The sequence below is a fragment of the Crotalus tigris genome, unplaced genomic scaffold (genome assembly GCF_016545835.1).
Source record: "Crotalus tigris isolate CLP2741 ecotype Arizona unplaced genomic scaffold, ASM1654583v1 scf7180000017559.9942113025:1136094, whole genome shotgun sequence".
Taxonomy (NCBI): domain Eukaryota; kingdom Metazoa; phylum Chordata; class Lepidosauria; order Squamata; family Viperidae; genus Crotalus; species Crotalus tigris.
The window spans coordinates 66,183-93,754 of NW_024096473.1; the positions used below are offsets into that span (position 1 = coordinate 66,183).

Below are 27,572 nucleotides of genomic sequence, written 5' to 3' on the forward strand. Positions count from 1 at the left end.
AGATTGAGAGATCTTCTTCATACGATCTGATCAGTCGCTTTCCGTGTCTTTGTGATTTATTTATTTTTTTTGACAACGTCGCGAGTTTAGAATCAGCTTCCCGCTGACCTTGTCGGGCATCTTGTTCCTGGAAAATCATTAAACATTTCTTTCCCCCCCTCTCCCCATTTTGTTTTTGTCACTCAGATGAAGACGAGGACTTTGTGAAGAAGAAAGACCCCCCCAAAGTGAAACAGTTTGAGACGTCGGTGAAGATTAATCCAGGAACGACGGGAATATCCCAGCCGGCTCCCAAACCAAAAGTCAAAAGCAAACCCTTATCTCCGGTGAAACTGACGCCGACATCTGTCATTGATTACTTTGGGACTGCCAGCGTTCAACGGTCGGAGAAGAAGCTGGTATCAAGCAAACGAAAAGAAGTGAGTAACGCCAGCGTATCGCTTGTCCCGCTCCTTGCTGCAGATCATTTACGAGCCAGGAATTCTCCCAAATTCACCCATGATTGTAAACAGGCTACAGGTAGTTCTGGAGCCCCAATGTTGAGCCCAAAATTTATGTCGCTAAGTGAAACATTGGCCAGGTGAGTTTTGCCCCATTTTAGCGACTTTTCTTACCCCGGTTGTTAAGTGAACCATTGGCATCTGTTAAGTTAGTAACCCAGTCGTTAAGCGTATCCGGCTTCCTCGTGGACTTGGCTGGTCAGAAAGTCGCAAAAAGGGATCACGTGATTCCCAAGGATGCTGCAAACAGTCATAAGTACATGTCAGTTGCTAAGCCTCTCAGTTTGGATCACGTGACCATTGGGGATGCTGCAACGGTCGTAGATGTGAAAAACGGTCATCAGTCACTCTCTTTCAGTGCCGTTATAACGTTGAACGGTCACTAAACGAAGCGCTGAAAGTCGAGGGCTGTCTGTAGAGGCGACAACGTTCTGTGATCCGGTTCAGTTAGACTTTGGTTCTCATCATATGGACCTTGCGGCTTTTAACGCCTGATGTTTTCACGTTTTGATCCTGTAATTGTTTTGTGGTGGGACTGGCAGATGCCCAGAGTTGGCTTGGCAGAGTTACGAGCAGCCTATAAATTGAATGAATAAACAAACAAGCCAACGGACACGAGAAGAGTGCTTTTGAGCATGTGTCCAGCAGAGAAAACAAAAGAGCAAGCCAGCCTTAAACGTTTGTCCTGAGTTAACAGGACAAACGTAAATATGAACGTGGGACTAATCTCATTGTGGTTCTCCTTTCGGTGTGATGCAGCCGTGGCCAAGCAAGGATTCCACCATCAATGATGAGGCTATCGCTAAAGAATTACAGTTGGAAGAGAAGTCTAAGGTAACATAAGAGATTTCCATAATTATTATATCTGAAGATGGTGTCCAACATTGGCATCGATGTGACATCAAGAGAGCTGAATCTCTCTTACGAATTCAACTCCTTCGGAGCAATCTTGGGCTTGGATAAATCAAATAACTTTTATTTGCAATCAACCATCAGACAAAGGCTTTTTAAAAAAAATTTTTAATTAATTTTCCAAATTTTACATTTGAGTATTTAAAAAGCAACGTGGTGACTGGGTTAATCAGTAATTCAATAACAAAATCTTTAGTGCAAATCTCAGGTTACAACATCAGATAGTTCTTCTCTTTTTCCCCTTAACGTTTACTATCTCGTATTCAAACCAGTACATTTCTAATTATATTAACTCAACAAAGACATCATCATTACATTTATCGATAAATTTTTAGCTTATACGTATCTTAATTACATTCAGTCTTCATAAACAGTCCATATCCTGTTATTAATTTTTACATAATTTTTAGCTTCTTACCAATATTCCAATTTAAACCTTTGATATCCAGAATTTTCAGACCTTGGGTAACCAAGATTTTCCTAGACCAGGGGTAGGCAACCTCGGTTCTTTTATGACTCATGGACAGCGTAGCTGACTTAGGAATTCTGGGAGTTGAAGTCCATGAGTCATAAAAGAGCCGAGGTTGCCTACCCCTGCCCTAGACAAAGACTTTGATGCAAATGGATTGAAATTAAAGAGTGTGTAATATATGAAACTTCTGCTTGGGAGTTAGGATTATATGAGCCCAGTTTTGGGTTAGTGGTGATCATCACCTCCCAAGGACTAAATGGCTTTGCTTTTGTAAATAGCATTTCCCAGTTTTACATTATCATTATGTATAATTTTATTTTCACATTGGTATTCTTTTCAATCCAATTCTGTACTGGGGGAAGAAGATGGTTATAGTAGAGCTTCAATTTTTCCTAGGCATGCCGTAAAAAAAAAAAGTCACAGTGCACAAAGAAAATAAATAATTCTATGTGCCTTTCAGAATTAAGATGCTGTCAGAGTTGTCAAACTGTTAATTTGGAAAGATTAAAGGTCTGGGTATGCATGTGAGAGAGAGAGAGAAAGAGAGAGAGGTATACGTGTCCCATTTCATTTCTTTGATTTCCACAATTACTCTTGGTCTGGCTTCAATTTCATACTAAAATAAGAAATATGAACGCCATCTCTTTAGCTGAATAACCTCCCGCTTACGATCATAAACGTAGAGCCTGTGGGATTTTTGCTAATAATGTTATGTATCCGAATTGTGTGGGGAGGCAGGTTTTGATGTTATACTTGGCCCAAAATTAAATTTGGGTAATGTTCCCAGTGTCACTTGGGGGGGGGGGGGAAACAGGTTAGTTCCCCCCCCCAAAAAGCAATAAATAAAGATAATAACAGGATGCTGTATTGTGCTGAAGCGAAATGAAGGAAAAAAATTGAGTCATTTTTTTTTTCCTCACTCTGTTCAACTGAATCATTGAAAATCGGATCTGGTTTTATATTTGCACCAGGAAATAATTGAATTTCGGAACTGTGTTAGTTTATTCATTTCTGTGAACGATGTGTGGCCTTCAGTCCCACATCCCAGTAAGGGGTATGTTGCAATCCTTCGCAGCCTGCGGCGTTCCTTCCTTCCTTCTCCCAAAAATTGGATTGATTTTTCATGGTTTTAGGGGGCAAAATTGATACCATCTCTCAGAATGCAAAAAAGAAAAAAAAAAACACCCTAAAAATCTTTCCGCTTTTCCAGTGACATTATGTACTTTAATACCTCTTGGTCACCAAGCAAATCACATTGGCAAAGTACAGAATAACAGCATAACAAAGTTGAAAGGGAGTTTAAAGGTCTTGCAGTCCAACCCCCTGCTCAGGCAAGAAGAATATAGAGTAGAGTAGAATTAGAATTAGAATTAGAATTAGGAATAGAATAGAATAGAATAGAATAGAATAGAATAGAATAGAATAGAATAGAATAGAATAGAATAGAATAGTGGAAGGAATAATAAGAATAGAATAGAATAGAATAGAATAGAATAGAATAGAATAGAATAGAATAGAATAGTGGAAGGAATAATAGGAATGGAATGGAATGGAATGGAATAGAATAGTTGGAAGGCACCTTGGAGGTCATCTAGTCCAACCCCCTGCTCAGGCAGGAAACTCTATACCATTTCAGACAAATGGCTGTCCAGTCTCTTCTTAAAAACCTCCAGTGTTGGAGCATCCACAGCTTCTGGAGTTGTTCCACTGATTAATTGTTTTCACTGTCAGGAAAATTCTCCTTAGTTCTAGGTTGCTTCTCTCCTTGATTATTTCAGACAAATGGTTGTCCAATCTCTTCTTAAAGGCCTCCCGTGTTGGAGCACCCACAACTTCTGGAGGCAAGTCGTTCCACTGATTAATCGTTCTCACTGTCAGGAAATTTCTCCTTAATTCCATGTTGCTTCTCTCCTTGATTGGTTTCCACCCGTTGCTTCTTGTCCTGCCCTCAGGTGCTTTAGAGAACAAGTTGAACCCCTCTTTTTTTGTGGCAGCCCCTTAGATATTGGAAAACTGCCATCACATCACCGCTAAGTCCTTCTTGGGCAGACAGAGATGACCTCTTTTTACTCTCCAGCCATGTGTTAAAACGGTCAGTTTCACACTAGGTTTTGCACTGTTTGCAGTGGGAAAGACAATTGCACGAAGATGAAGAATTTGCACAAACGTTGGCTATGCTGGATGAGACACCCAGAAAGAAAAAGGTAAGTGGGAAATATTTGCTTCTATAAAATACATGCGTATAATCAAGGCCATGGTTTTCCCAGTTGCAATGTATGGCTGTGAAAGTTGGACCATAAGAAAGGCTGAGCGCCAAAGAATGGAGGCCTTTGAACTCTGGTGCTGGAGAAGACTCCTGCGAGTCCCCTGGACTGCAAGGCGATCCAACCGGTCAGTCCTAGAGGAGATCAACCCCGGCTGCTCTTTAGAAGGCCAGATCCTGAAGTTGAAACTCAAGTACTTTGGCCACCTAATGAGAAGGAAGGACTCACTGGAGAAGAGCCTGATGTTGGGAAAGATGGAGGGCAAGAGAAGAAGGGGACGGCAGAGAATGAGGTCACTGAAGCAGGAGGTGTGAGTTTAAAGGGACTCCAGAAGATGGTAGAGGACAGGAAGGCCTGGAGGAACGTGGTCCATGGGGTCGCGATGGGTCGGACACGATTTTGCAACTAACAACAACAACATAATCTAATCGCTATCTATTGTAACTGATGTGTGACATGGGATGAGTTGAAACTTCGGGCTATTTTCTCCTTCCCCTGAACTGCTTCACCCACCGGGCCTGACGAGCGAAGAGGCTTGGTATCTCTGCCGGATCTCCAGGGTCTGGACTGAATCCCGTTACTTGTGCTCTGGATCAGCCTCTGCTTAATAGGAGGGAAAGAAATGCATCCATTTGAACGTTGGAATGTTTTGCTTTGATGGTTTGGAGGGAAGGAAAACATCAGCTGTAGAAACGTTCTGAAATTGTTGCCAGTAATAACTTCATCCCAATGACAGCAAAACAAAAACCAAGACACAATGTCTGCTTATTATTTTAGCCTCGAAAAGAGGAAGGTCAACAGTCAAAATCGGGGGAAAGAGAAAAAAATAACCAGGCTCACAAAGGTAATTGTTTATTTTTTTTTAAAAAAAGGCTTTGTTAGGGTTTTGGTCACCTTCACTTATCCTTAAAACTTGTCGTTCTGTTTACAGGGAAACCCACAGTTTCCGCTTTAGATTCTCAACCTCATTCCGCAAAGGATCAGATTCAGTCAGAGAGTGTTCTCCACCCAGAATCTTCTGCGACGAAGGAGGAGGTGGATTGGGGGACTACAGGGGGGTCGTCGAAGGCTTCCTCCAGGTTAACTCCACTCAAGCCAAAAGCCGGAGCTATCAAAACCGAAAATGGGACCTCCAAAGGAGAGAGCCTCAAGAAAGAAATGGTAACTCCAGCCGGGAAAACAATTTCGCCCAAAATCAAGACACCTACAAAGGTGAAGGTTTCTCCTGAACAACCCAAGGTAGGAGCATCTTGAGGACAGATTTTGGTTGGTGTGATCGTTAACCGTGAATGTCTGTGGGGTGTTTGGGGTTCTCTGTGATTGTTGGGGGGGGGGTTGCAGATGTTTTATAACCCAACTAGGTAACATCATCAGTTGAGAAGGGAGATGTGTGTGTGTGTGTGTGTGTGTGTATACGTATATGAATGTGTGTGTGTATATATATATATACAAACATATATACACACATGTAATATATATATATATATATATATATATATACACACAGAGAGACTCACATACTTACATACATGTTTTCTGAGGTTTTCGCGGGTGTTTCTATGTAGGTCTTTGGTTATTTGGGTTTTCTCCCACGTAAAATTGGAAGTGTCTTGGTGACATTTCGACGAAGTCTCATTCATCATCTTCAGCATTGCTTCTAGGAGCACGAAGCTGAAAGCACCAGCCTGAAGATGACAAATGAGACTTCATCGAAACGTCGCCAAGACACTTCTAATTTTACGCAGGAGAAAACCCGAATAACCAAAGACCTACATACATACATAAACACACACACACACACATATATATACACATACATACATATATAAATGCGCACATATATACACATATACATACACACACATATATACACACACATATATATATACTGCTCAAAAAAATAAAGGGAACCCAAACATATAAAATCCTATACATTTGTGTTCCCTTTATTTTTTTTAGCAGTATATATACATACATACATACTTGTCCTTAATATCATTAAAAATGCGAATCCTGGGCATATCAATAAAAATATAAGAAAAACGAACACCAGGATAAAAATAAACAGGACTGCTTAATATAAACAAGCCTGTGAGTAAAAAAGTTACTTACTGAGCTTTCATCAGCCAAACTACTGACGTCATCAGAGTTAGAATGCTAGGTGATTGCCTATATACAGCTTGCCTATATACAGCTAGGTGAGACAGGCAGCTATATATAGGCAAGCTTTCTAATCACCTAGCACTCTAACTCTGATGATGTCAGTAGTTTGGCTGATGAAAGCTCAGTAACTTTTTTATACATACATACACACACATGTATATATATATATATACATACATATATAAATACATATACATATACACATATACATACACATATACATATATATACATACATACACAGATACATACATGCATACATTTCCTAAATTTTTGGATTGCTAACAGAATTAAGGGGGACTGGAATAGCTATTTTAAGCTGATTAACTCTCATCAGTCAGACATACCCTTCTGAGATTCAAACCTAGGTATGTCTGGCTGATGAGAGCTATATATGTGTATACAAAACATACACACACACACACAAACACATACATATACACATATCGTATATCAACATACAAGTTGATACCTTAAAAAAGCTGGTGGCGCTATGTCCAGGATTGAGCCGTATGCAAAGTAAAAAAAGGGACCAAAGGTTTTAAGGTAGTAACGTTGCTTTACTGAACAAAGTGCTACGTGCAACACCAAAATCACTTCTTTATTTATTAAGCTTTTGAGATCTCTGCTTCAGGTGACTTTGGCTCTCGTGAGTTCCGTTTTAACTCTGTCTCTAAACGAGGACCCCAGTAGGATCATTTAGGAGAAGGATGTTATAGGTGGCCATACTATTATTTTGCTGGCAAAGCCAGTGGACAGAAATGCATCAAAGGAAGACTCGGATGTCAAAGGGGAGTCATAAAAGGTGAGAGGTGGGCGCAGTGGATGCCGAAGGATATTAGATCCATGGGGATGAATGCATAATCACTGACAGAAGAGTCCATATAAGGACAGTAAATGATCCAGTGTGATTCAGTAACTACCGCAGGTGAAAACACATTTGAGTCTCTTTTGTGTAAGCCAGAGGTGTCCAACCGTGGCCATTTTTAAGACCTATGGCTGGGGAATTCTGGGAATTGAAGTCCACAAGTCTTAAAATTGCCCAGATTGGACACCCCTGGTGTCAACGCTTCAAGGGGTTGGGATGGAAGTGTTGAATGAATGTAGAACTTGAAAGGTCTACACCCTCTTAAGGTCTACGTGGACCATGTTTATTTCTTCGTTAATGCCACTTCCTTTGCCAAGATGGCCCCAAGCAGAATTAGACAAATGTCACCTGTGCAGTAGATTTTGTTTTTTTCTTTTGAAGTCCATCAGTCCCGAGGACTCGGCGGAAAAGAAGCGGACCAATTACACGGCCTACAGAAGCTTCCTCAACCGGGAAGGTCCGAAGGCCCTCGGCTCAAAAGAAATACCCCAAGTAAGTATAAAACAAATTGAGGCAAGTCAACAGCTCGTCCTTTCATTAATTGTTCTCAGAAGTTTCTCTCTAGACACAGGGATAGGCAACCTGGGCTCTTTTATGACTCGTGGACTTCAACTCCCAGAATTCCTGAGTCGGCATGGCTGGTTCAGGAATTCTGGGTATTGCACAAGTCATAAAAGAGCCAAGGTTGCCTACTCTTGCTTTAGGCTCTGCAGTTGGCTAGCGCCATAAACCAAATACTTCCGGTCATTCCTTTTTTTTTCTCCCGCCTTTGGTATTTGTTTTTTATTTTTAGGGCGGTGAAAATTGCCTGGAAGGCATGACGTTTGTGATCACCGGAGTCCTGGAATCTATTGAACGCGATGAGGCCAAGTCTCTGATTGAGCGGTACGGGGGGAAAGTCACTGGAAACATCAGCAAGAAGACAAATTACCTTGTTAAAGGCCGAGACTGTGGCGTATCCAAGTGTGAAAAGGTAAGTGACTAAGAGAGCAATAGCAATAGCGCTTAGATTTACCGAATATACTGCTTTACAGTGCTTAACTAGTCCTCTCTGAGCGGTTTAGAGAGTCAGCATATTGGCCCCCAACAATCGGAGATCCTCATTTTACCGGCCTCAGAAGGATGGAAGGCTGAGTCAGCCTTGAGCTGGAGAGAATCGAACTGCTGGCAGTGAGCAAAATCAGCCTGCAATACTCATTCTAATCACTGGGAAGGAAGGAAGGAAGGAAGGAAGGAAGGAAGGAAGGAAGGAAGGAAGGAAGGAAGATAGCAATAAGACTTATATACCACCTCACAGTGCTTTACAGCCCTCTAAGCGGTTTACAGAGTCGGCCTGTTGCCCCCAACAATCTGGGTCCTCATTTTACCGACCGCGGAAGGCTGAGTCAACCTTGAGCCGGTCAGGATCGAACTGCCAAACTGTTGGCAGTCGGCAGAAGTAGCCTGCAGTTCTGCATTCTAGCCACTAGTTAGTTTCCATTTATTGCTTCTTGTCCCGCTTTTGATTGCTTTGGAGAATAGGTCGAGCTCCTCCTATTCGTTTTTCCAAATGTTTTGACGCACAGTCACTGTATAAATCGGACTTAGCCTCAAGTCTGAATTTTTGTGACAGGCATCAGCTTTAGGAACGAAGATTATTGATGAAGACGGGCTGTTCAACCTGATACGAAATACTCCAGGGAAGAGGTCCAAGTATGAAATAGCAGCTGAAACAGAGGTTGGTACACACTGGAGTGATTCCCGGCTCGTCATTCCTACCTCCTGCCATTCCCACAATTGCGCTAGGCGGGGAGGACGATTGACAGCCAGGAAAAGACCTGTCGCGTAAGAGCTGGGAAAGGATGCTGTCACTGAGGGAGGGGTTATGCGAAGAGGGTTGGGGTTTCCTGGTTGCTCTAGAACAGAGGTCACCAACCTTTCTCAGTTGGCAAACCAAAGGAAAAGGGAGGAGGAAGCATTTTACACGTGTGTGCACGCCGCAAGTGGGGCGGGGCTAGCACCCGTGTGATACTAACCCTGCCCCATTCTTGCATAGCGCAGTGCCTCATTTCCGCGCCCTGCAGCGCTACGGCGTCCTGTTTCCACACCCCGCGGCATGGCAGCGTCCATTTTTGCGCCTTGCAGCGCGGCAGCAGCCTGTTTTTTCTGGCCCGCAGCGCGGCAGCATGCATTTTTGCATCTTTCAGCACGGCGGCGGCCTCTTTTTGTGCCCCACTGTGTGGCGGTTCCCTATTTTTGCACTCCGTATCAGCGGCCCGTTTTCGCGCCCCGAGGCACGGTGGCAGCATCCTGTTTTTGCGCCCCAAGGCATGGGGGTGTCCTGTTTTTGCGCCCTGCGGCCACAGTGCTAGTGGGTGTGAGGGGGTGTGCGTGCAAATGTGTGCGCACTGGCCAGTCCTGCGGCCCGGTGGCCAGCAGGCCAAGGCCTGCTACCGGGCCATGGCCCATAGGTTGGGGACCCCTCATCTAGAAGGTGAGAGGAATCCACTACATCGGGAAGAAATGAGAAAAGTAAACTTGTCTCTTTCCATGTGCTCCAGAGGGAATTTGCTTAAATGCAACTGTGGAAAGAAGGGAGATGAAGACATTTGGACTAGGTGCTTTGGACTTGGTGTGAGCCCACCACACTGTGCCTATTTGTGGTGCTCCAGGATTATTTGACACCTAGGCTGTTGACTTGTAGCATCCCAGAGGGTCCATCCTACGTATCCCTTTGCCCGTCAGAGTCCGTATTAAACCAGGGTGTTTGAGGCTGTGAAAATAACACTCAGATCTACTGCTCATTGCCATCTAATTTCACGTAGTTGGTTTCTTGAAGAATACCCGAGTTTGTGAATGAAAGATGTACAGGATGAAATTAAATCCAGACAGAGCGGAGGTACTGAAACTCACTTTTATGTGCTTTGCCAGGGCAGAAAATCAAGGTATAAACCAAATAAAAGCGGGGGAGATTGGACACGGATGGGCTTAGAACTTGTTGCTTTCTCCCTAAATCATGGTACGATGTTTCAGATACGGGAGGGGAACAAAAGAAAGAAAGAATGTGCCAGTTTAGAGCTGAATGCGTGACGGATAACATCTGAGAGGTTTTTGAAGCAAAGAATGTGTGTGCCAAATAAATAACCTAAACAAGCATTTGAAATATACATTTTCATGGCTGGCTGGGGAATTCTGGGAATTGAAGTCCACAGGCCTTACAGTGGCCAAGGTTGGACACCCCTGTCCTATTGCCTCTCCGGTGTGTAGAAAACAGATCCTAGTCCCTCCACTATAAACTAAACCATCATAATAAACGTGGTAGTTGCAAAAAGAGACGGGGAGAATTCCCTTGGCTTGGCATGAATAATATAATCGAGCGAACTTCCTAGTACGCTCCCAAAATATTCTAGGACTAGCTGTCCCCAGCCACGCGTTCCTGTGGCTCAGTCTGGTTCAATGGAAAAGAAAGAAAAGAGAAAGTGCACATTTGTAATACGTTTAATTTCACAATGCTTGTGGGTATACAATATTTTTTGTTTTTCCATTGTCTGTGCAGATATAGAGATTGTCTGAAATCGTAGCGTGTGTTTTTACGTCCAACAGATGGCGCTGTTTTTCAAAAAAAGCATGTTTTTACCTGTAACAGGTGTGACATTTATATAATATAGGTATATAAAAACACGCGCGTATTCAAATGCAACGTTATGTCAAAATTTCAACACAATCGGTGAAGAACTTTCAGAGAATTAAGATTTTGAACAAACGAACATTTACATTTTTATTTATATAGATTTCTAAGCACTGCAGTGATTTAGGTTCAAGTTGGACACTGCAATTTTGGTTTCGGCTTAATCTTAATATATGAATCTGAGCCGTTGCATTCCATGGTTTATGATGTCTTGGGTTTTGGGGGGATTTTTGCCCTCACGTCAGTTTGTGAAGAACTGCCTTCGTTGTTCTTTTCTTTTTTCAAAGGCCAAGAAAACAAAAACAGAAACGAAAGCCGAAAAGAAGAAAGTCAGCCCCGCAAAGCTGGACTCCAACTGCCGCAAGAAAACCTCCCTGGTGGAAAAGTCAGACTCTTTCAGATCTGTCAAACAGGAATCCGGGACAGTAAGGAGAGGGCTGGATTTTGAGCAGAAACTCCAGGAGGAGGAGAAGACAGTTCCCGCCAAGGAAAAAAGCTCAGTTCGCGAATCGAATAAAAACAGAGGCGAAGTGTTACTGTGGGTGGACAAATACAAGCCTACATCTATCAAAGCCATCATTGGGCAGCAAAGTGAGCAGAGCTGCGCTCAGAAACTCCTCCGTTGGCTTAAAAACTGGCAGAAGAATTCTTCGGAAGACCAACAGGGTAATTGCATTTTTTTTTAGTAGTCTGACTCTGTCTTATCTTTAATTGTCATTGTTAGTCTATTCATTTCTGCACATTCCAGTATTTTCCCAATCACCTCTCCCTTTGGGGGGGGGGGGGCTTTCAGTGCTTTCCAATTTTGTGCAAACACAAGAACATGGATAATTTTTATCTCTTAAGATGCTGGCTTTGTTGATGCAGACCTTTTAAGTGGAAGGCATTTAACCTACGAGACCCTCCCCAAAGTGAAAATGGCATGAATATCAACAGAATATAGACTAGATTAGTGTTAGGAAAGAACAGATAAATTCTAAAACATTCATGTTGAATTCCAGGGTTAAAATACCAGTGGAAGAAGCATCAGAAGTTTGAATCGCTGCTTCCAAGTTTGCCCCAAAGTCCTTAAAAACGCCAGGCCCCACATATCCACGCACGGCCTGTTCCTCTTTTGTTTTGGCCTGGTGGCAACATGTAAAAGGAAAGCAAAAGAGGACTTTTGTCCGGCCACCCCTGCCAAACTGCCTCGCTGTCTTTTATCAAATGGATGATGGATCTCAAGAGAGCTTTGAATAATGGCGTGTTCCCGAGGCTGTGAAAATCGTTCTTTAGGCTGGTCTCATCAGAGTTAGTTATTTTATTGAATTGAGACGCTGGGTTGCGCCTGTCGCTCAGGCTATGTCCCACAGCTGGCTTAACAATCCCCTCCATTCTTTTTTGTCCCCACAGTCAAATCTGGGAAGTTTGGAAGGAAAGACGATGGCGCTCAGTCCAAAGCAGCTTTGCTTTCCGGGGCCCCGGGAGTAGGCAAAACCACAACGGCATCGTTAGTTTGTGAGGTGAGTTGTGTTTTCACAGAGGCGGGTTGCTTGCGAGGGCAAGAGATGGCAAATCTGATCTGCACGAAAGACCGAATAGTTGCAGAAACATTTGGCTACCTTTGAGAGAAGGTAGTAACTGTGAGAGGGACCTCGGAGTCCTAGTGGACAATCACTTCAATAGGAGCCAGCCGTGTGCTGCAGCTGCCCAAAAAGTCAACACAGTGCTAGGCTGTATTAACAGAGGGATAGAATCAAGATCATGTGAAGTGTTAATACCACTTCACACTGCCTTGGTAAGGCCACACTTGGAATACGGCATCCAGTGTTGGTCACCACGATGTAAAAAAGATGCTGAGACTAGAAAGAGTGCAGAGAAGAGCAACAAAGAGGATCAGGGGACTGGAGGCTAAAACACAAGGAACGGTGGCTGGAATTGGGGATGTCTAGTTTAATGAAGAGAAGGACGAGGGGGGACATGATAGCAGTGTGCCAGTATCTCAGGGGCTGCCACAAAGAAGAGGGAGCCAAGCTATTCTCCAAAGCACCTGAAAACAGGACAAGAAGCAATGGATGGAAACTAGTCAAGGAGAGAAGCAACCTAGAACTAAGGAGACACTTCCTGACAGTTAGAACAATTAACCAGTGGAACAACCTGCCTCCAGAAGCTTGACTCCCTCTTCTTTGTGGCAACCCCCTCGTCCTTTTCTTTGTTAAACTAGACATACCCAATTCCAGCTACCGTTCTTTATATGCTTTAGCCTCCAGTCCCCTGATAATCTTTGTTGCTCTTCTCTGTACTCTTTCTAGAGTCTCAATATCTTTTTTACATCGTGGTGACCAAAACTGGATGCAGTATTCCAAGTGTGGCTTTACCAAGGCCTTGTAAAGTGGTATTAACACTTCACGTGATCTATTTGTTGCGGTCACGAAACCAAGATGCAGACCTCGAGCGTTTCAGCCTCCGTTGACACAATTATACTTAGTAATGTGCTTAATAATAAAAAACGGCTTTATCTGGCTTTTTCCATTGCTACTCTGAAACAAATAACGTGTCAAGGGATGGATCGGATTCGGTCTGCCTGTGAAAATTAACCGGTGTGCCGAAGATGCGATTGGTGGCCTCACCCGCTACCGTTGTTTTCATTGTTTACCCCCATTAGGAACTCGGTTTGAGCTACGTGGAGTTGAATGCGAGTGACACGCGCAGCAAGAACAGCCTGAAGGAGGTGGTGGCTGAATCTCTGAATAACACCAGCATCAAAGGATTCTGCTCAGGTATCTTACTCGTTTTATCTACTGCAGGATTTTGCTTTTGTTTAGTTGGAAAATCCAAATGGGAGGCTGGTGGTCCCTAGTCATGATTAAAGGGCAGCCCAGCACATAAGGCCATAGGCAGCTCCTCATTTAACACAACTGCTTGTTCCACTCCGTGTATTATAATTCAGCGTTAAAACAGCAGCAGTTCTATAACTGCATCTTTGGTAATCTGATTTTCCATGGTAATTTCTTTCGGTTTCCCCTCTCTCATTAGGGACGTCACGCTCCGTCAGTGCAAAACACGTCCTCATAATGGACGAGGTCGACGGGATGGCTGGCAACGAGGACAGAGGTGGGATACAGGTAAGGAACACGTGAACCCTGGCGTGGAAAGGAATGTTTATATGGGCTATTTGGGATTGGGGAAAGGAAGGGATTTTGAAGGATTCTTGGACCAGATCTTAACTGAGCTCAAAGAAACATGGAGAACTGAAAAACGTAAAGGAGGTAAATCCAGCAGGTAAGAAAAGGCATGTTTCAAATTCAAGGGGTGGGTTAGAGCAGGAGGCGTCCAACCGTGCCAACTTTTTAAGACCTGTGAACTTCCAACTCCCAGAATTCCGCAGGTAGCACGGCCAGCTGGGGAATTCTGGGAGTTGAGGTCCACAGGTCTTAAAGCTGTCAAGGTTGGAAACCCTTGGGTTAGGGGAATACGATATGAAATACTACCTTATAGTCCTAGAATTGGTCTGAACTAGGGGTCTTCAAGCTTGGCCCTTTGATGACTTGTGGACTTCAACTCCCAGAATTCCCCAGCCAGCGTGGACCATATAAGCCAGGGGTCTTCAAGCTTGGCCCTTTCATGACTTGTGGACTTCAACTCCCAGAATTCCTCAGCCAGCGTGGACCATATAAGCCAAGGGTCTTCAAACTTGGCCCTTTGATGACTGGTGGACTTCAACTCCCAGAATTCCCCAGCCAGCGTGGACCATATAAGCCAGGGATCTTCATACTTGGCCCTTGGATGACTTGTGGACTTCAACTCCCAGAATTCCTCAGCCAGGCACGCGTGCCTGGCTGAGGAATTCTGGGAGTTGAAGTCCACAAGTCATCCAAGGACCAAGTTGAAGACCCCTGGTCTGAACTATTTCATAGGTGGCTTCTGAGCTGACCAATGCACTCAGTTCACACAAGCAGTGAGCCACGAGACGGTTCAGACTAGATTAAGGATTCCTTTTTGTCTCTGGTTGGTATTAATCTGGTTTTGGACCACCATCCAGATGCCCTCAAGATTGGCTCCTATTGGGAATTTGTAGAACTTAATAACACGTTCTTATTAAAATGTACTTGTGCAACGCTTCCTGTGGTGAGGCAGTGTGTCCCAATTAAAACAGAAACAAAGCAATAACTTTCGACAATATAAGAAATACATTATTTATAATATGCCTTCCATTTGGCCAACAGCTTTAAGAGCAGCTTAACAATAAAGGTCAAACTTGCTTTCATTTACCTGTTTAAAATGTCTGGGAAACTTAATCGTCTGACAGCCTTTTGATCTGCTAGATCAGTGGTTCTCAACCTTTTTAATGCTGTGACCCCCCAACCAGTCGTAAGTCGAGGACTACTCAACCGGTCATAAGTCAAGGACTACTCAACTGGTGCAGCACTGTTTGCAGAATGGGACTTTTGGTGGGCTCAGCAGGGCAGAGACAGCCTGGACAATTCCTATTGGCTTTTGAAAGCCAATAGAATTAGACTCTATTCAAGAGAGTCTATTCTATTGGCTTTCAAAAGCCAATAGAATAAAAGGGAGTAGCACAGCTAAGGAAAAGGGGGAAAAAAATGGCGGACTGCGTTGTTTGGCGACCCCCGTGAAATGGTCGTTCGACCCCAAATGGGGTCCCGACCCACAGGTGGAGAACCACTGTGCTAGATCTTGGTCAATGCAGAACTAATCTGTTGAGTAATTCACGACATATTCCCCCCCTTTTTTTTCTCCGTAGGAGCTAATAGATCTGATTAAGCACACAAAAGTTCCAATCATTTGCATGTGTAACGATCGGAACCATCCCAAGATCCGTTCTCTGGCCCACTACTGTTTTGACCTTCGTTTCCCGAGGCCGAGGGTGGAGCAGATCAAGGTAAAGAAAGCTTTCAGGAGGCCTATTTTGGTCTCTTCAATTTTCTTGGAGATGACTTTTAGAGACCACAGGTGATTCGTTGAGCGGTGGAAGCCAATGGCCACCGGAAGAAAACTCATTCATGAGCTTGGCTACTTTCCCCTCTAGGTTTGTTGGTGGGACCTACGTCGTAGAACATTCTCGTAACTTGGGCTTGTCTATCACCCTTAAAATATATTTTTATTTCCAACTAGTTTTACTGATTAATTTGTTGTTGCGGTTAGTTGCGAAGTCGTGTCCGACCCATCGCGACCCCATGGACCACGTTCCTTCAGGCCTTCCTGTCCTCTGCCATCTTCTGGAGTCCATTTAAGCTCACGCCTACTGTTTCAGGGACTCCATCCAGCCACCTCATTCTCTGTCATCCCCTTCTCTTGCCCTCCATCTTTCCCAGCATTAGGCTCTTCTCCAGTGAGTCCTTCCTTCTCATTAGGTGGCCAAAATACTTGAGTTTCAACTTCAGGATTTGGCCTTCTAAAGAGCAGTCGGGGTTGATCTCCTCTAGGACTGACCGGTTGGATCGCCTTGCAGTCCAGGGGACTCGCAGGAGTCTTCTCCAGCACCATACACTGCTCGGACCATCGCTGTGGATATCTCAGCATGCAGGCTCCTGTGGCTCAGGAATTGGCGTGCAGACACCAAGGCCAAGTGGCATCTCGCCTCTAAACCTTACACATGTGGACATCTTTTCGGTATTGGCTCAACACAAAACAAATGACTTTTTGCAGGGCGCCATGATGTCCATCGCTTTCAAAGAAGGATTAAAGATTCCACCGCCGGCAATGAGCGAACTCATTCTGGCAGCTAATCAGGACATCAGACAAGTGAGTTGCCTGTCAAGGCTGATATCTGATATGTATGTATGCATGTATGTATGTATGTATGTCTTTGGTTATTCGGGTTTTCTCCCACGTAAAATTGGAAGTGTCTTGGCAATGTTTCGACGAAGTCTCATTCGTCATCTTCAGGCTGGTGCTTTCGGCTTCGTGCTTCTAGGAGCAATGTATGATTGTAGCTGTTTATATATATATGTGTGTTTTCTGAGGTTTTCACGGGTGTTTGTATGTAGGTCTTTGGTTATTTTGGTTTTCTCCTGTGTCAAATTGGAAGTGTCTTGGCGACGTTTCGACGAAGTCTCATTTGTCATCTTCAGGCTGGTGTTTTCGGCTTCGTGCTTCTAGGAGCACGAAGCCAAAAACACCAGCCTGAAGATGACGAATGAGACCATCAAAATGTCGCCAAGACACTTCCAATTTGACACAGGAGAAAACCCAAATAACCAAAGACCTACACACACACACACACACACACACACACACACACATATCCTTAATGGTTGTAAAAATACGAATCTCAGGCATATTTGTTTTCAATGATGCAATCCTCAATCTCCAGGAAGGTTATAAACTAGTTATTTATTGTTAAAACAGTATTTAAAACAATAAAAAACAGTTATATACAAGGTTAAAATAACTTAGCTTTTGCTGGTCCTCTGCCAGCGTCCTCAGAGTGGGGCTTAGGGGTGGGGAAGTTCGTTTTATTCATTTATATATATAAATTCCATTTATAGTTTCAGGGGGAAGACCTTGATGCAACTGGAAGCAGGAACCATTGATATGGAAATGGGGTGGGGGGTTTTTTTGGTAAAAGAAAGGAATTATTTTATACCATGAGATGACCGGTGGGAAATAATCGATCTGCATCATTGGTTTATCGGAAAATTGTAATGTGTTTTTTTTTCCCCCCTTACTCCTCAAGGCATTGTGAGCAAGCTTGAACCTTTGTGCTTTCTTTTTTGTTGACAGGTATTGCATAATCTCAGCCTGTGGTGCGCAAGAGACAAAACCTTGACTTACGACGGTGTGAAAGAAGACGCCGGCAAAGCCAAAAAGGATATTAAGCTGGTAAGTTGGATTGAAGGCCCAGCTCCAGGAGGGGGTTTGTTTAGATCTGCCTAGAAGGAACACTTGCAGAAGTGTACCCAACTCTACCTATGGGTCTTTTAAGCCCAGAATAATTCTGAAAGCATTGGAGCATCATCAGAAAGCCTTTAGCGCAGTGGTTCTCAACCTTTTTAATGCCATGACCCCCCCAACTGGTCGTAAGTCGAGGACTACTCAACCGTTCGTAAGTCGAGGACTACTCAACTGGTGAAGCACCATTTCCAGAATGGGACTTTTGGCGGGCTCAGCAGGGCAGAGACAGCCTGGACAATTCCTATTGGCTTTTGAAAGCCAATAGAATTAGACTCTATTCAAGAGAGTCTATTCTATTGGCTTTCAAAAGCCAATAGAATAAAAGGGAGTAGCACAGCTAAGGAAAAGGGGAAAAAAATGGCAGACTGCGTTGTTTGGCGACCCCCGTGAAATGGTCGTTCGACCCCAAATGGGGTTCCGACCCACAGGTTGAGAACCGCTGCTTTAGCGGGAATAGAACTGCGATTTGATCTCAAAGAGGACCTTTTTTCAAAAAAAAACACAAACTCTTAAGGGTTTTAAATTTGGACCGTTTTGCATGCTGCTACGAAAAACCCAGTGGCGCCTAGATACTAATCACTTTTTAAAAAATATTAATTTTCCAAATTTTACATTTGAATATTTAAAAAGCAACGTGGTGACTGGGTTAATCAATAGCTCAATAACAGAATCTTAATGCAAATCTCAGGCTACAACATCAAATATTTCTTCTCTTTTTCCCTTAACAATTACTGTCTCATATTCAGGTTAGTACATTTCTAATTATATCAACTCAATAAGAACATCATTATTAAATTTATCAATACAGTTTTAGCTTATACATATCTTAATTACATTCAGTCTTCATAAACAATCCACATCCTGTTAATTGATTTTTACTCATTTTTTAATTTCTTATCAATATTCCCATTTAACCTTTGACATTTATAATTTTCAGACTTTGGGTAACCAAAATTTCCCTTATCTCACTTCATAACAAACCTATAACATCCAAAATGCACATTTTATCTATTTAAATATAATCTTGTTCTATCTCCTAAAAGTTAGCTATTTCCCATCACATTAAATCATCACATTTTTTAAAAAGGACAACTACTACAGACATCGGGTTTTGATAAGGCTTAAGAACCTCACTTTTACCAAAGAAAAAAAGCAAATCCATGCTTGTCGACGGATTTGGAAATGACGGATTTGGAAATGACGCATGATTACGATGCGAGCAAGGGGAGGGGGGAAATGCAATCCTTGATAGCACAGAAAATGTGGTTTGCAAGTTTGCGGAAGACGTCGGTTCTTTCCTTAAGCAACTTGAGTACTTTGTAGACATTTAAAAAAAACCCGAGTCTTGTCAGTAGCACAGAGCAAAAAATTAGAATTCGGGATTCTCCTAAAGTGACCTAATGAAGTTTATGAGATGGTGGATTGCTCAGACACTAAAGCCACAAAATCAATATAATAATACTTAGTTCTTCACTTTCTAAATGCAGCATATTTTATATGTTTGAGAGAGTTGGGGATCTGTTTTCCTCCACTTTGCACGTTGGGAGGATACAAATCATAAAAAGGTGCCAAAAAAGATTAGCAAAGAAATAATCAAAAAATACTGGAATGTGCAGAGATGGACAGATTAACCATGAATTTGAAACAGAAAGAAGAAACAGAATATTACCAAACTTGGGATTTATTTTATCAATGGCTAGAGCAGTGGTTCTCAACCTTTTTAATGCCGCGACCCCCAACCGGTCATAAGTCGAGGACTACTCAACTGGTGCAGCACCGTTTGCAGAATGGGACTTTTGGCGGGCTCAGCAGGGCAGAGACAGCCTGGACAATTCCTATTGGCTTTTGAAAGCCAATAGAATTAGACTCTATTCAAGAGAGTCTATTTTATTGGCTTTCAAAAGCCAATAGAATAAAAGGCACAGCTAAGGAAAAGGGGGGAAAAAATGGCGGACTGCGTTGTTTGGCGACCCCCGTGAAATAGTCGTTCGACCCCAAATGGGGTCCCGACCCACAGGTTGAGAACCACTGGGCTAGAGGAAAGAATGAAGGATTAGGAATTGAATATGTATTAGCGTTTTTAAATCCAGACAGCACGTTGGTTGAAAAGTTAATATATGTATGTAAGAGAAAATCAATTTATTTATATATATATATATATATATATATATATATATATATATATATATATATATATATATATATATTGATTTTCTCTTACATACATATATTAACATAATTTATATATATATATAAAACAAATCATAAAAGGTGATCGACGATGGTTGTCAATTTGTGGTCCGCAGACCCCCTGGGGGCCCCGCAAGATCATCACGGGGTCCACGAAGGCTTGAAAAAAATGTTATGATTTAAACTGAGTTAAGGAAAGGTTGAGAACCATGGGTGTAGGACAGGGGTCTCCAACCTACAGCCTGTGGCCCACTAACGGGCCACGACCTGCTGGCCACTGGGCTGCAGAACAGGCTGGCCAGTGCACTCAGCCACCCCGACGCGCGCTCGCACCACCACCCCTGTGCAAATGGAGCAGCACAAAAACAGCGCTGAGCAAAAACGGGGCGGTGCTAGCAAGTGTCACGCGGGCGCTCACACCGCCCCGTGTGCGTCGGGCGTGCTCACGGCCCCATTGGCGCGTGCGGGCGCGCAAAATGCTTTCCCCGCCCCTCCCGGTCCCTCCGGTCCGCCAACGGAGAAAGGTTGGAGACCTCTGGTGAGGGATGTAACAGCCCCTTGATGTAATAATGAAGTTCTAACTCACCTGTTGTAAGGGGGGTTGTTTGGTGCCAATGCCAGCTCATTTGACCAGCGATTTGCGTGCTTTCGATCTACCCTCTTTGCAGTTTCCCTCAATGACTTTCGGAACCCTTCCTTCCTTCCTTCCTTCCTTCCTTCCTTCCTTCCTTCCTTCCTTCCTTCCTCCAGGGGCCTTTTGATGTGGTGAGGAAGGTTTTTGCCAAGGCAGAAGAGGCTTCTCACATGTCTCTCATAGACAAAGCAGACCTGTTCTTCCACGATTATTCCCTGGGACCTCTGTTTGTCCAAGAGAACTACGTCCACGTCAAGCCTGCTGCCGCCAGGTGAGTTCTGACCGTTATTTTTATTATTAAGAGCCGAGGTGGCGCAGCAGTTAGGGTGCAGTACTGCAGGCCACTTTAGCTGACTGTGTTCAGCAGGTCAGCGGTTCAAATCTCACCGGCTCAAGGTTGACTCAGCCTTTCATCCTTTCGAGGTAGGTAAAATGAGGACCCAGATTGTTGGGGGCAATGTAAATATATATATATATATATATATACTTTGCTTACTGGTGTACACCGCTTAGAGAGTGCTCGCACTTAAAGCGGTATATAAGTCTCATAAATAAATAAATAAATTTTGGGACGGTTATTTTGGCATTCAGGGCGGTAATAAACGATCGGCCTTAACGCGAGCCATCTCCCCCGTCTTTTCTCAGGAACAACGTGGCGAAAGAACTCATCTTACTTAGCAAAACGGCGGACAGCATTTGCGACGGCGATTTAGTCGACCGCCAGATTCGCACGCGGCAAAACTGGAGCCTTTTACCCACGCAGGTGATACGCTGCCCTTGGGTTCTGCGTAGCGATTATCGATGCAGCTAAACGTTTTGTTTCTTCTAAAAATAACGAGGCGGTCGTCTTAAAAGCCAGCTCAGATTCATTATTGTTATTATTTTCATTTTTCATTATTTTTCTCTGGAAAACCCAAGGGATTTGTATCTATGTCGTTAGATAGGCGTTGATGACACGGGATGGATTTTAAGTTTATTTTGATCCCATCTTTATTATTTGTATAAATCACTCAAGGTGGCATATGCTCCTTCTTTCTCTCGTTTTCCTCACAATAACCATGTGAGGTTGGTTGGGCTGAGACTGACTGACCCAAAGTCATCCACTTGGCTTTCATGCCAAGAACTCACCGTCTCCTGGTGATTGGCCCAAAGTCACCCAGCTGGCTTTCATGCTTAAGGCGGGACTAGAACTCACCGTCTCCTGGTGATTGGCCCAAAGTCATTCAGCTTGCTTTCATGGCTAAGGCAGAACTAGAACTCACCATCTCCTGGCGATTGGCCCAAAGTCACCTAGCTGGCTTTCATGCTTAAGGCGGGACTAGAACTCACCGTCTCCTGGTGATTGGCCCAAAGTCATTCAGCTTGCTTTCATGGCTAAGGCAGAACTAGAACTCACCATCTCCTGGCGATTGGCCCAAAGTCACCTAGCTGGCTTTCATGCTTAAGGCGGGACTAGAACTCACCGTCTCTTGGTGATTGGCCCAAAGTCACTCAGCTTGCTTTCATGGCTAAGGCGGCACTAGAACTCACAGTCTCCTAGTGATTGGCCCAAAGTCACCTAGCTGGCTTTCATGCCTAAGGCAGGACTAGAACTCACCGTCTCCTGGTGATTGGCCCAAAGCCACCCAACCGGCTTTCGTGCCTAAGGCAGGACTAAAACTCGCCGTCCCTCGTTTCTTCTTTAATTGAAGAAAGGCAGGAGGAAACAAGAGTAATTCTGAATCGCCGATGGGATTATTAATTTCAACTTTGATCTTTTTGTTTAATTGTTCTTTGGCTCTACCTCTTCAGCCGCATCCTATCAAAAAGAGAAAATGTGCTAAAACTCTTTCCTTCCTTTTCAGGCCATTTATTCGAGTGTCCTGCCCGGGGAGCTGATGAGAGGCTACATGCAGGAGTTTCCGAGTTTCCCAAGCTGGTTGGGAAAATTTTCATCCACTGGGAAGCACGACCGCATCGTACAGGAGCTCTCTAGGCACATGAGTCTCAGGTAACAGCGTTACCCGTCGGTCTCCGACGGAGTCACGCGACTGGTTGAGATTATTACGCCAACACACTTAGGTGGGCTGTCCCCGGCTTATAACCATTTGACGGTGGCAACTGCGCCGGAAAAAGCAGCCATTTTTTCATACCCGTTGCCGCATCCTCAAGATCGCGGGATCAGACCTGGGGAGCTTGGCAGCTGGAATGTACTTAGGACGGTTGCAGAGTCCCGGGACTCGTGGGATCGCCATTTGTGACCAAATCAGTTAATCCAGTGGTTCTCAACCTGTGGGTCGGGACCCCATTTGGGGTCGAACGACCATTTCACGGGGGTCACCAAACAACGCAGTCCGCCATTTTTTCCCCCTTTTCCTTAGCTGTGCTCCTCCCTTTTATTCTATTGGCTTTGGAAAGCCAATAGAATAGGCTCTCTTGAATAGAGTCTCATTCTATTGGCTTTCCAAAGCCAATAGGAATTGTCCAGGCTGTCTCTGCCCTGCTGAGCCCGCCAAAAGTCCCATTCTGCAAATGGTGCTGCACCATTTGAGTAGTCCTCGAATTCCGACCGGTTGAGTAGTCCTCGACTTACGACCGGTTGGGGGTCGCGGCATTAAAAAGGTTGAGAACCACTGAGTTAATCAGTCAATTTTGGGATTCAGCCGTGGTCTTAAGTCCAGACTACTTGTAATAACACTACATAATAATTCATTGCTCGGTTATTGATAATACATAGTAATCCATTGCTCAGCGATGGATAATACATCATACATTGCTTGATTATTGATTTACTTAGAAGGTCTGTATGGCTGCCCATCTTAGATATCGGAGCCCTGGAACAATGTAAAATATATATATATATACATTGCTTACTGGTGTACACCGCTTAGAGAGTGCTTGCACTTAAAGCGGTATATAAGTCTCATAAATAAAATAAAATAAATAAATCCTCCACTCGTTTACGTCAAGATATATCCCAAGAGAGAAACTGACATACTCTTTGGCTCTTGGAAGCTGCCCAGCTGTGACGCTCGCTTACCATTCTAACCACTCTTGAATTATTGCTTAAAAATTCTGTGACTCTGAACCGTTTTACATATTCTGTGAATTGTTTGGGGTCACGTTCCGCATTCAGGAGGGGCGTACGGTCTGAGGATGCTAGTCCTGGTCTCCCAGCCCTGCTTGAGAATCAGGTGACAGCTGTGGCCAGGGACACCTTTGCGAAGGTGTTCCTGGCCACAGCTGTCACCTGATCCTTAAGCAGGGCTGGGAGACCCTCGGGAGTCTCTGAGTGGTGACCTTTTCCTAGATTGAAACATGCCCGAATCTTTTTATGGCATCATGCTTGCGATGGGCTGGACAGGGCGCTGTCCTTTAAGACCACAGTGGTTCCGAATGGAATGGACAGTGATGTACACGTCTTGGTGTGCTTTCATGCTTGCAGGTGCAATTCAAGGTGCTGCTTCTAGCCCAGGTAGGCTGACATATCCGACAGGCTGGTTTGATCCAACAGAATTTGTGCGTTCTGCCGCCTCCCTTCAGTTAAACCCATTCCTTTTGTTGGGCCATGGAAGAATGCCTTCTCTGACAGTGATGCCTGTCCTTTGAGATTCCCACAAATCCCATCTTTCTGGCATTCCAGAAGGCCTCAAAGACCCCCCCCCCCCGGTGGTTCTCCCAGGCCTTGGGTTAGGGTGGTTTTGAGGCCACTGCAGATAATGTGTGGCTGCGATTCACCTAGGCCAGAGTCACAAAAGAGCCGAGGTTGCCTACCTCTGCCCTAGGGGTAGGCAAGGTAGCATAGCTGACTCAGGAATTCTGGGAGTTGAAGTCCATGAGTCATAAAAGAGCCAAGGTTGCCTACCCCTGCTCTAAACTAATAAAGTCTACATTAATTAACATGAATTATGCTTTCATATGTTCCTCTAGGACAGGGGTAGGCATCCTTGGCTCTTTTATGACTCGTGGACTTCAACTCCCAGAATTCCTCAGCCAACGTGGCTCAGCTTGGAAACCTCTCCCTTTCCCCTCAGCATAGCTGGCTCAGGAATTCTGGGAGTTGAAGTCCACCAGTCATAAAAGAGCCAAGGTTGCCTACCCCTGAACCAGACAGTCTAATCAGTAAAACCCCAAATTAAAGTATCGTTTTTTTCCCACCTCAAGCACAAAGTCCAGAAGCGGTTTCCAAGTAGAAACGAAAGTACTTACGTTCGTTTCTTTTATCAAAGCAGCCAGTTTAGCCCGCTCTGCTCATCCCATCAACCTTTTCAGCCGTTCGTCCAGGGTGGGAATCGAAACTTCCTTCCATTTTGGGGCGTAGAGCAGCCTTGCGGCCGTCAAAATATATAAAATCAGAGTTCCACCTTTCCTCCCCCTCCCCCCAGTCCTTTTCCATTAGACCCAGAAAGAAAGTTTCTGGTTGAATCTTTCTATTGACTTTAAGGATTTTCTGCGTTAAAATACAAATCCTACTCCAACGTTTCTTTGCTTTATCACACGTCTACCACAAAGGATTAAAAAAAAATCCCTCCCATAATTGTCGTAGTCCTATTTTATCCGCTCGATTGTACGTTCCCCAGAGTTGGGAGTTGGATGGCGCACAGGGTAACCCATTCCAGCTTCCGCTAAGTAATCTTTTTTTCCCCTCCCGCAGAACGCACGCAAGTAAGAGGGCAGTAAACCTGGACTATCTCTCCTATCTGCGCGATGCCGTTGTGCGACCGTTGACTTGCCAAGGCTCGGAAGGGGTCCGGGACGCTGTCGCCTTCATGGATTCTTACTGCTTGTTGAGGGAAGATGTGGAAAACCTCATGGAAATCACCAGCTGGGCCGGGAAACCCAGCCCATTTTCCAATTTGGATTCCAAGGCAAGTGATCCATTATTCCTGCCCGCTTATTGGCTGACCGTCTTGAAGGAAGAACTTTGAGAAAGACCGTTAATCCATTTCAAAATGCGTAACCAGCTCCCAAGGGATAGTCAACTAAACACACACACACACACATACACGGATCTTAAAACCCAGGCAATCGTGGCAATCATGGCAGATTGCCAAGATGCAGAACTGTGATTTTTCTGCCTTGCTTGTTACGTCTTTTAGTCACCATAATAGTAGCAAAAGGGCTTGTAAAAGAGAACACTGAACTTGTTGGTCCAAGGCAGGGGTCTTCAAACTTGGCCCTTTGATGACTCGTGGACTTCAACTCCCAGAATTCCTGAGCCGGCCATGCTGAGGGAAAAGGGAGGTTTCCAAGCTGAGCCTTGCTGGCTCAGGAATTCTGGGAGTTGAAGTCTACGAGTCATAAAAGAGCCAAGGTTGCCCACCCCTGATATAGATAGATGTAGATAGATAGATAGATATGATAATTAGATGTAGATAGATAAATGGATGGATGGATGTATAGATAGATAGATAGATAGATAGATAGATAGATAGATAGATAGATAGATAGAGAGATGTAGAGAGATGTAGAGAGATGTTAGAGAGATAGATACACAGAGAGATATAGATGATAGATAGATAGATAGATAGATAGATAGATAGATAGATAGATAGATGATAGAATTAGATAATGTAGATAGATGTAAATGGATGGATATATAGATATAGATGTTAGAGAGATAGATACATAGATATAGGTAATAGATAGATAGATAGATAGATAGATAGATAGATAGATAGATAGATAGATAGATAGATAGATAGATAGATAGATAGATAGGAGATAGATAGATAGATAGGAGATAGTAGAAAGGTATAATAGTAGAGGTATATAGATAGATAGATAGATAGATAGATAGATAGATAGATAGATAGATAGATAGTAGATAGAGGTAAATAGAGAGATATAGATAGATGATAGATAGATAGATTAGATAGATAGAAGATAGTAGAAAGATATAATAGATAGTAAAGAGAGAGAGAGAGAGAGAGTTCCTGCTGTCTGATTAAGATAAAAGTCCCTCCATCCTCTACATCACTGATGTGCATTGTCAAGTGCAAAAGGAAATGTGCTCCTTAGTCAGTAAATGAATGTATTACTGTTGTATTTGCAAACGGTCACTAACTGAGGCAGTTAGTTGCTAAACGAGGAGTGGGTGCAACGCCATTTGTATCCCATCAGTAACTGCCGAGCTAAAAAACCAGAACCTGACGCTTAAAAAGTCTCCGTTGTTGGTTTTTTTTTGCCCCGACAGGTGAAATCGGCGTTCACCCGCGCCTACAATAAAGTTGCACACCTTACCCCCTACTCCTTGCAAATGGCACCGAAGAAGAGACGAGGGGGGTCGGTGGATGCGGACCTGAACGAAGAGCTGGAATCTAATGAGGCCGAGCCCGAAACCGAGCAAGGAAGCCTCGAAAGCGATGCAATGATTAAGGTACCCCTCCCTCCCACAGCGCATTTAAATATGCAAATTCACGAGCGATCCTCAGATAATGACCACGTGCTCAGAGATGGTCCAAACTTACAAACGGTGCTGAACAAAGGGTTCAAATCCTTGTGACCGTTCTTCCAGGTTCCAGCCGTCGTAGCAGAGAAATCTTTTTTGAAGGTTGATTTAAAGACTGGATGTTTTTGAATAGATTTTTTTAGTTCTGGATTAAGTCGTAGTTTATTATTTTTTTCTCCTCCCTTTTTTCCTCTTGTTCCCTCCCCCCCCCCATATTTTGCTTGCATTTCACTTCCATGCTCTATGATTTGCTAGTTGTTGGGACGAGTTACACATGTATTAAGGTGTTCTTTTGGGGGGGGGTTAGTGCTTTTAAATACGTGGAACAGTTTGCAACTGAAAAGTGAATTAGTGAGCAGCTAGGCACACTGGGATTCAGTTGGCATTTTAAAATGTATCTTCTTTTTTGACAGAAAAAGACCAAAGCTGCCAAGCCACCAACAACAGAAAGAAAGGAAGAGAAGAAAAAAGGAAAATCAAAGAAAAAAAGCTAAATAAATTGTCTATGCAAGCTTACTGTTGGACTGTGGACACAGTAAATGGTTTGGCAGACTCTGCCCCAGGGTTTGCGATATA

At 43.8% G+C, this 27,572-nt stretch overlaps 1 protein-coding gene across 1 annotated transcript in view; it reads left to right on the top strand.

Moving 5' to 3' along the window:
* RFC1 (replication factor C subunit 1) overlaps positions 1-27,572 on the top strand; it is a 39,936-nt gene that overhangs the window by 12,025 nt on the left and 339 nt on the right. The window contains exons 5-25 of the mRNA XM_039347331.1: positions 187-419; positions 1,260-1,334; positions 4,011-4,088; positions 4,926-4,992; positions 5,080-5,387; positions 7,560-7,670; positions 7,972-8,151; positions 8,791-8,895; positions 11,133-11,511; positions 12,238-12,347; positions 13,490-13,604; positions 13,861-13,949; positions 15,590-15,727; positions 16,495-16,590; positions 17,572-17,670; positions 20,683-20,837; positions 21,212-21,329; positions 22,411-22,556; positions 25,200-25,413; positions 26,742-26,924; positions 27,410-27,567. Coding sequence (XP_039203265.1) covers positions 187-419; positions 1,260-1,334; positions 4,011-4,088; positions 4,926-4,992; positions 5,080-5,387; positions 7,560-7,670; positions 7,972-8,151; positions 8,791-8,895; positions 11,133-11,511; positions 12,238-12,347; positions 13,490-13,604; positions 13,861-13,949; positions 15,590-15,727; positions 16,495-16,590; positions 17,572-17,670; positions 20,683-20,837; positions 21,212-21,329; positions 22,411-22,556; positions 25,200-25,413; positions 26,742-26,924; positions 27,410-27,490 — 3,080 coding nt within the window. The 3' untranslated portion in view covers positions 27,491-27,567. The remainder of the gene's footprint in view (positions 1-186; positions 420-1,259; positions 1,335-4,010; positions 4,089-4,925; positions 4,993-5,079; positions 5,388-7,559; positions 7,671-7,971; positions 8,152-8,790; positions 8,896-11,132; positions 11,512-12,237; positions 12,348-13,489; positions 13,605-13,860; positions 13,950-15,589; positions 15,728-16,494; positions 16,591-17,571; positions 17,671-20,682; positions 20,838-21,211; positions 21,330-22,410; positions 22,557-25,199; positions 25,414-26,741; positions 26,925-27,409; positions 27,568-27,572) is intronic.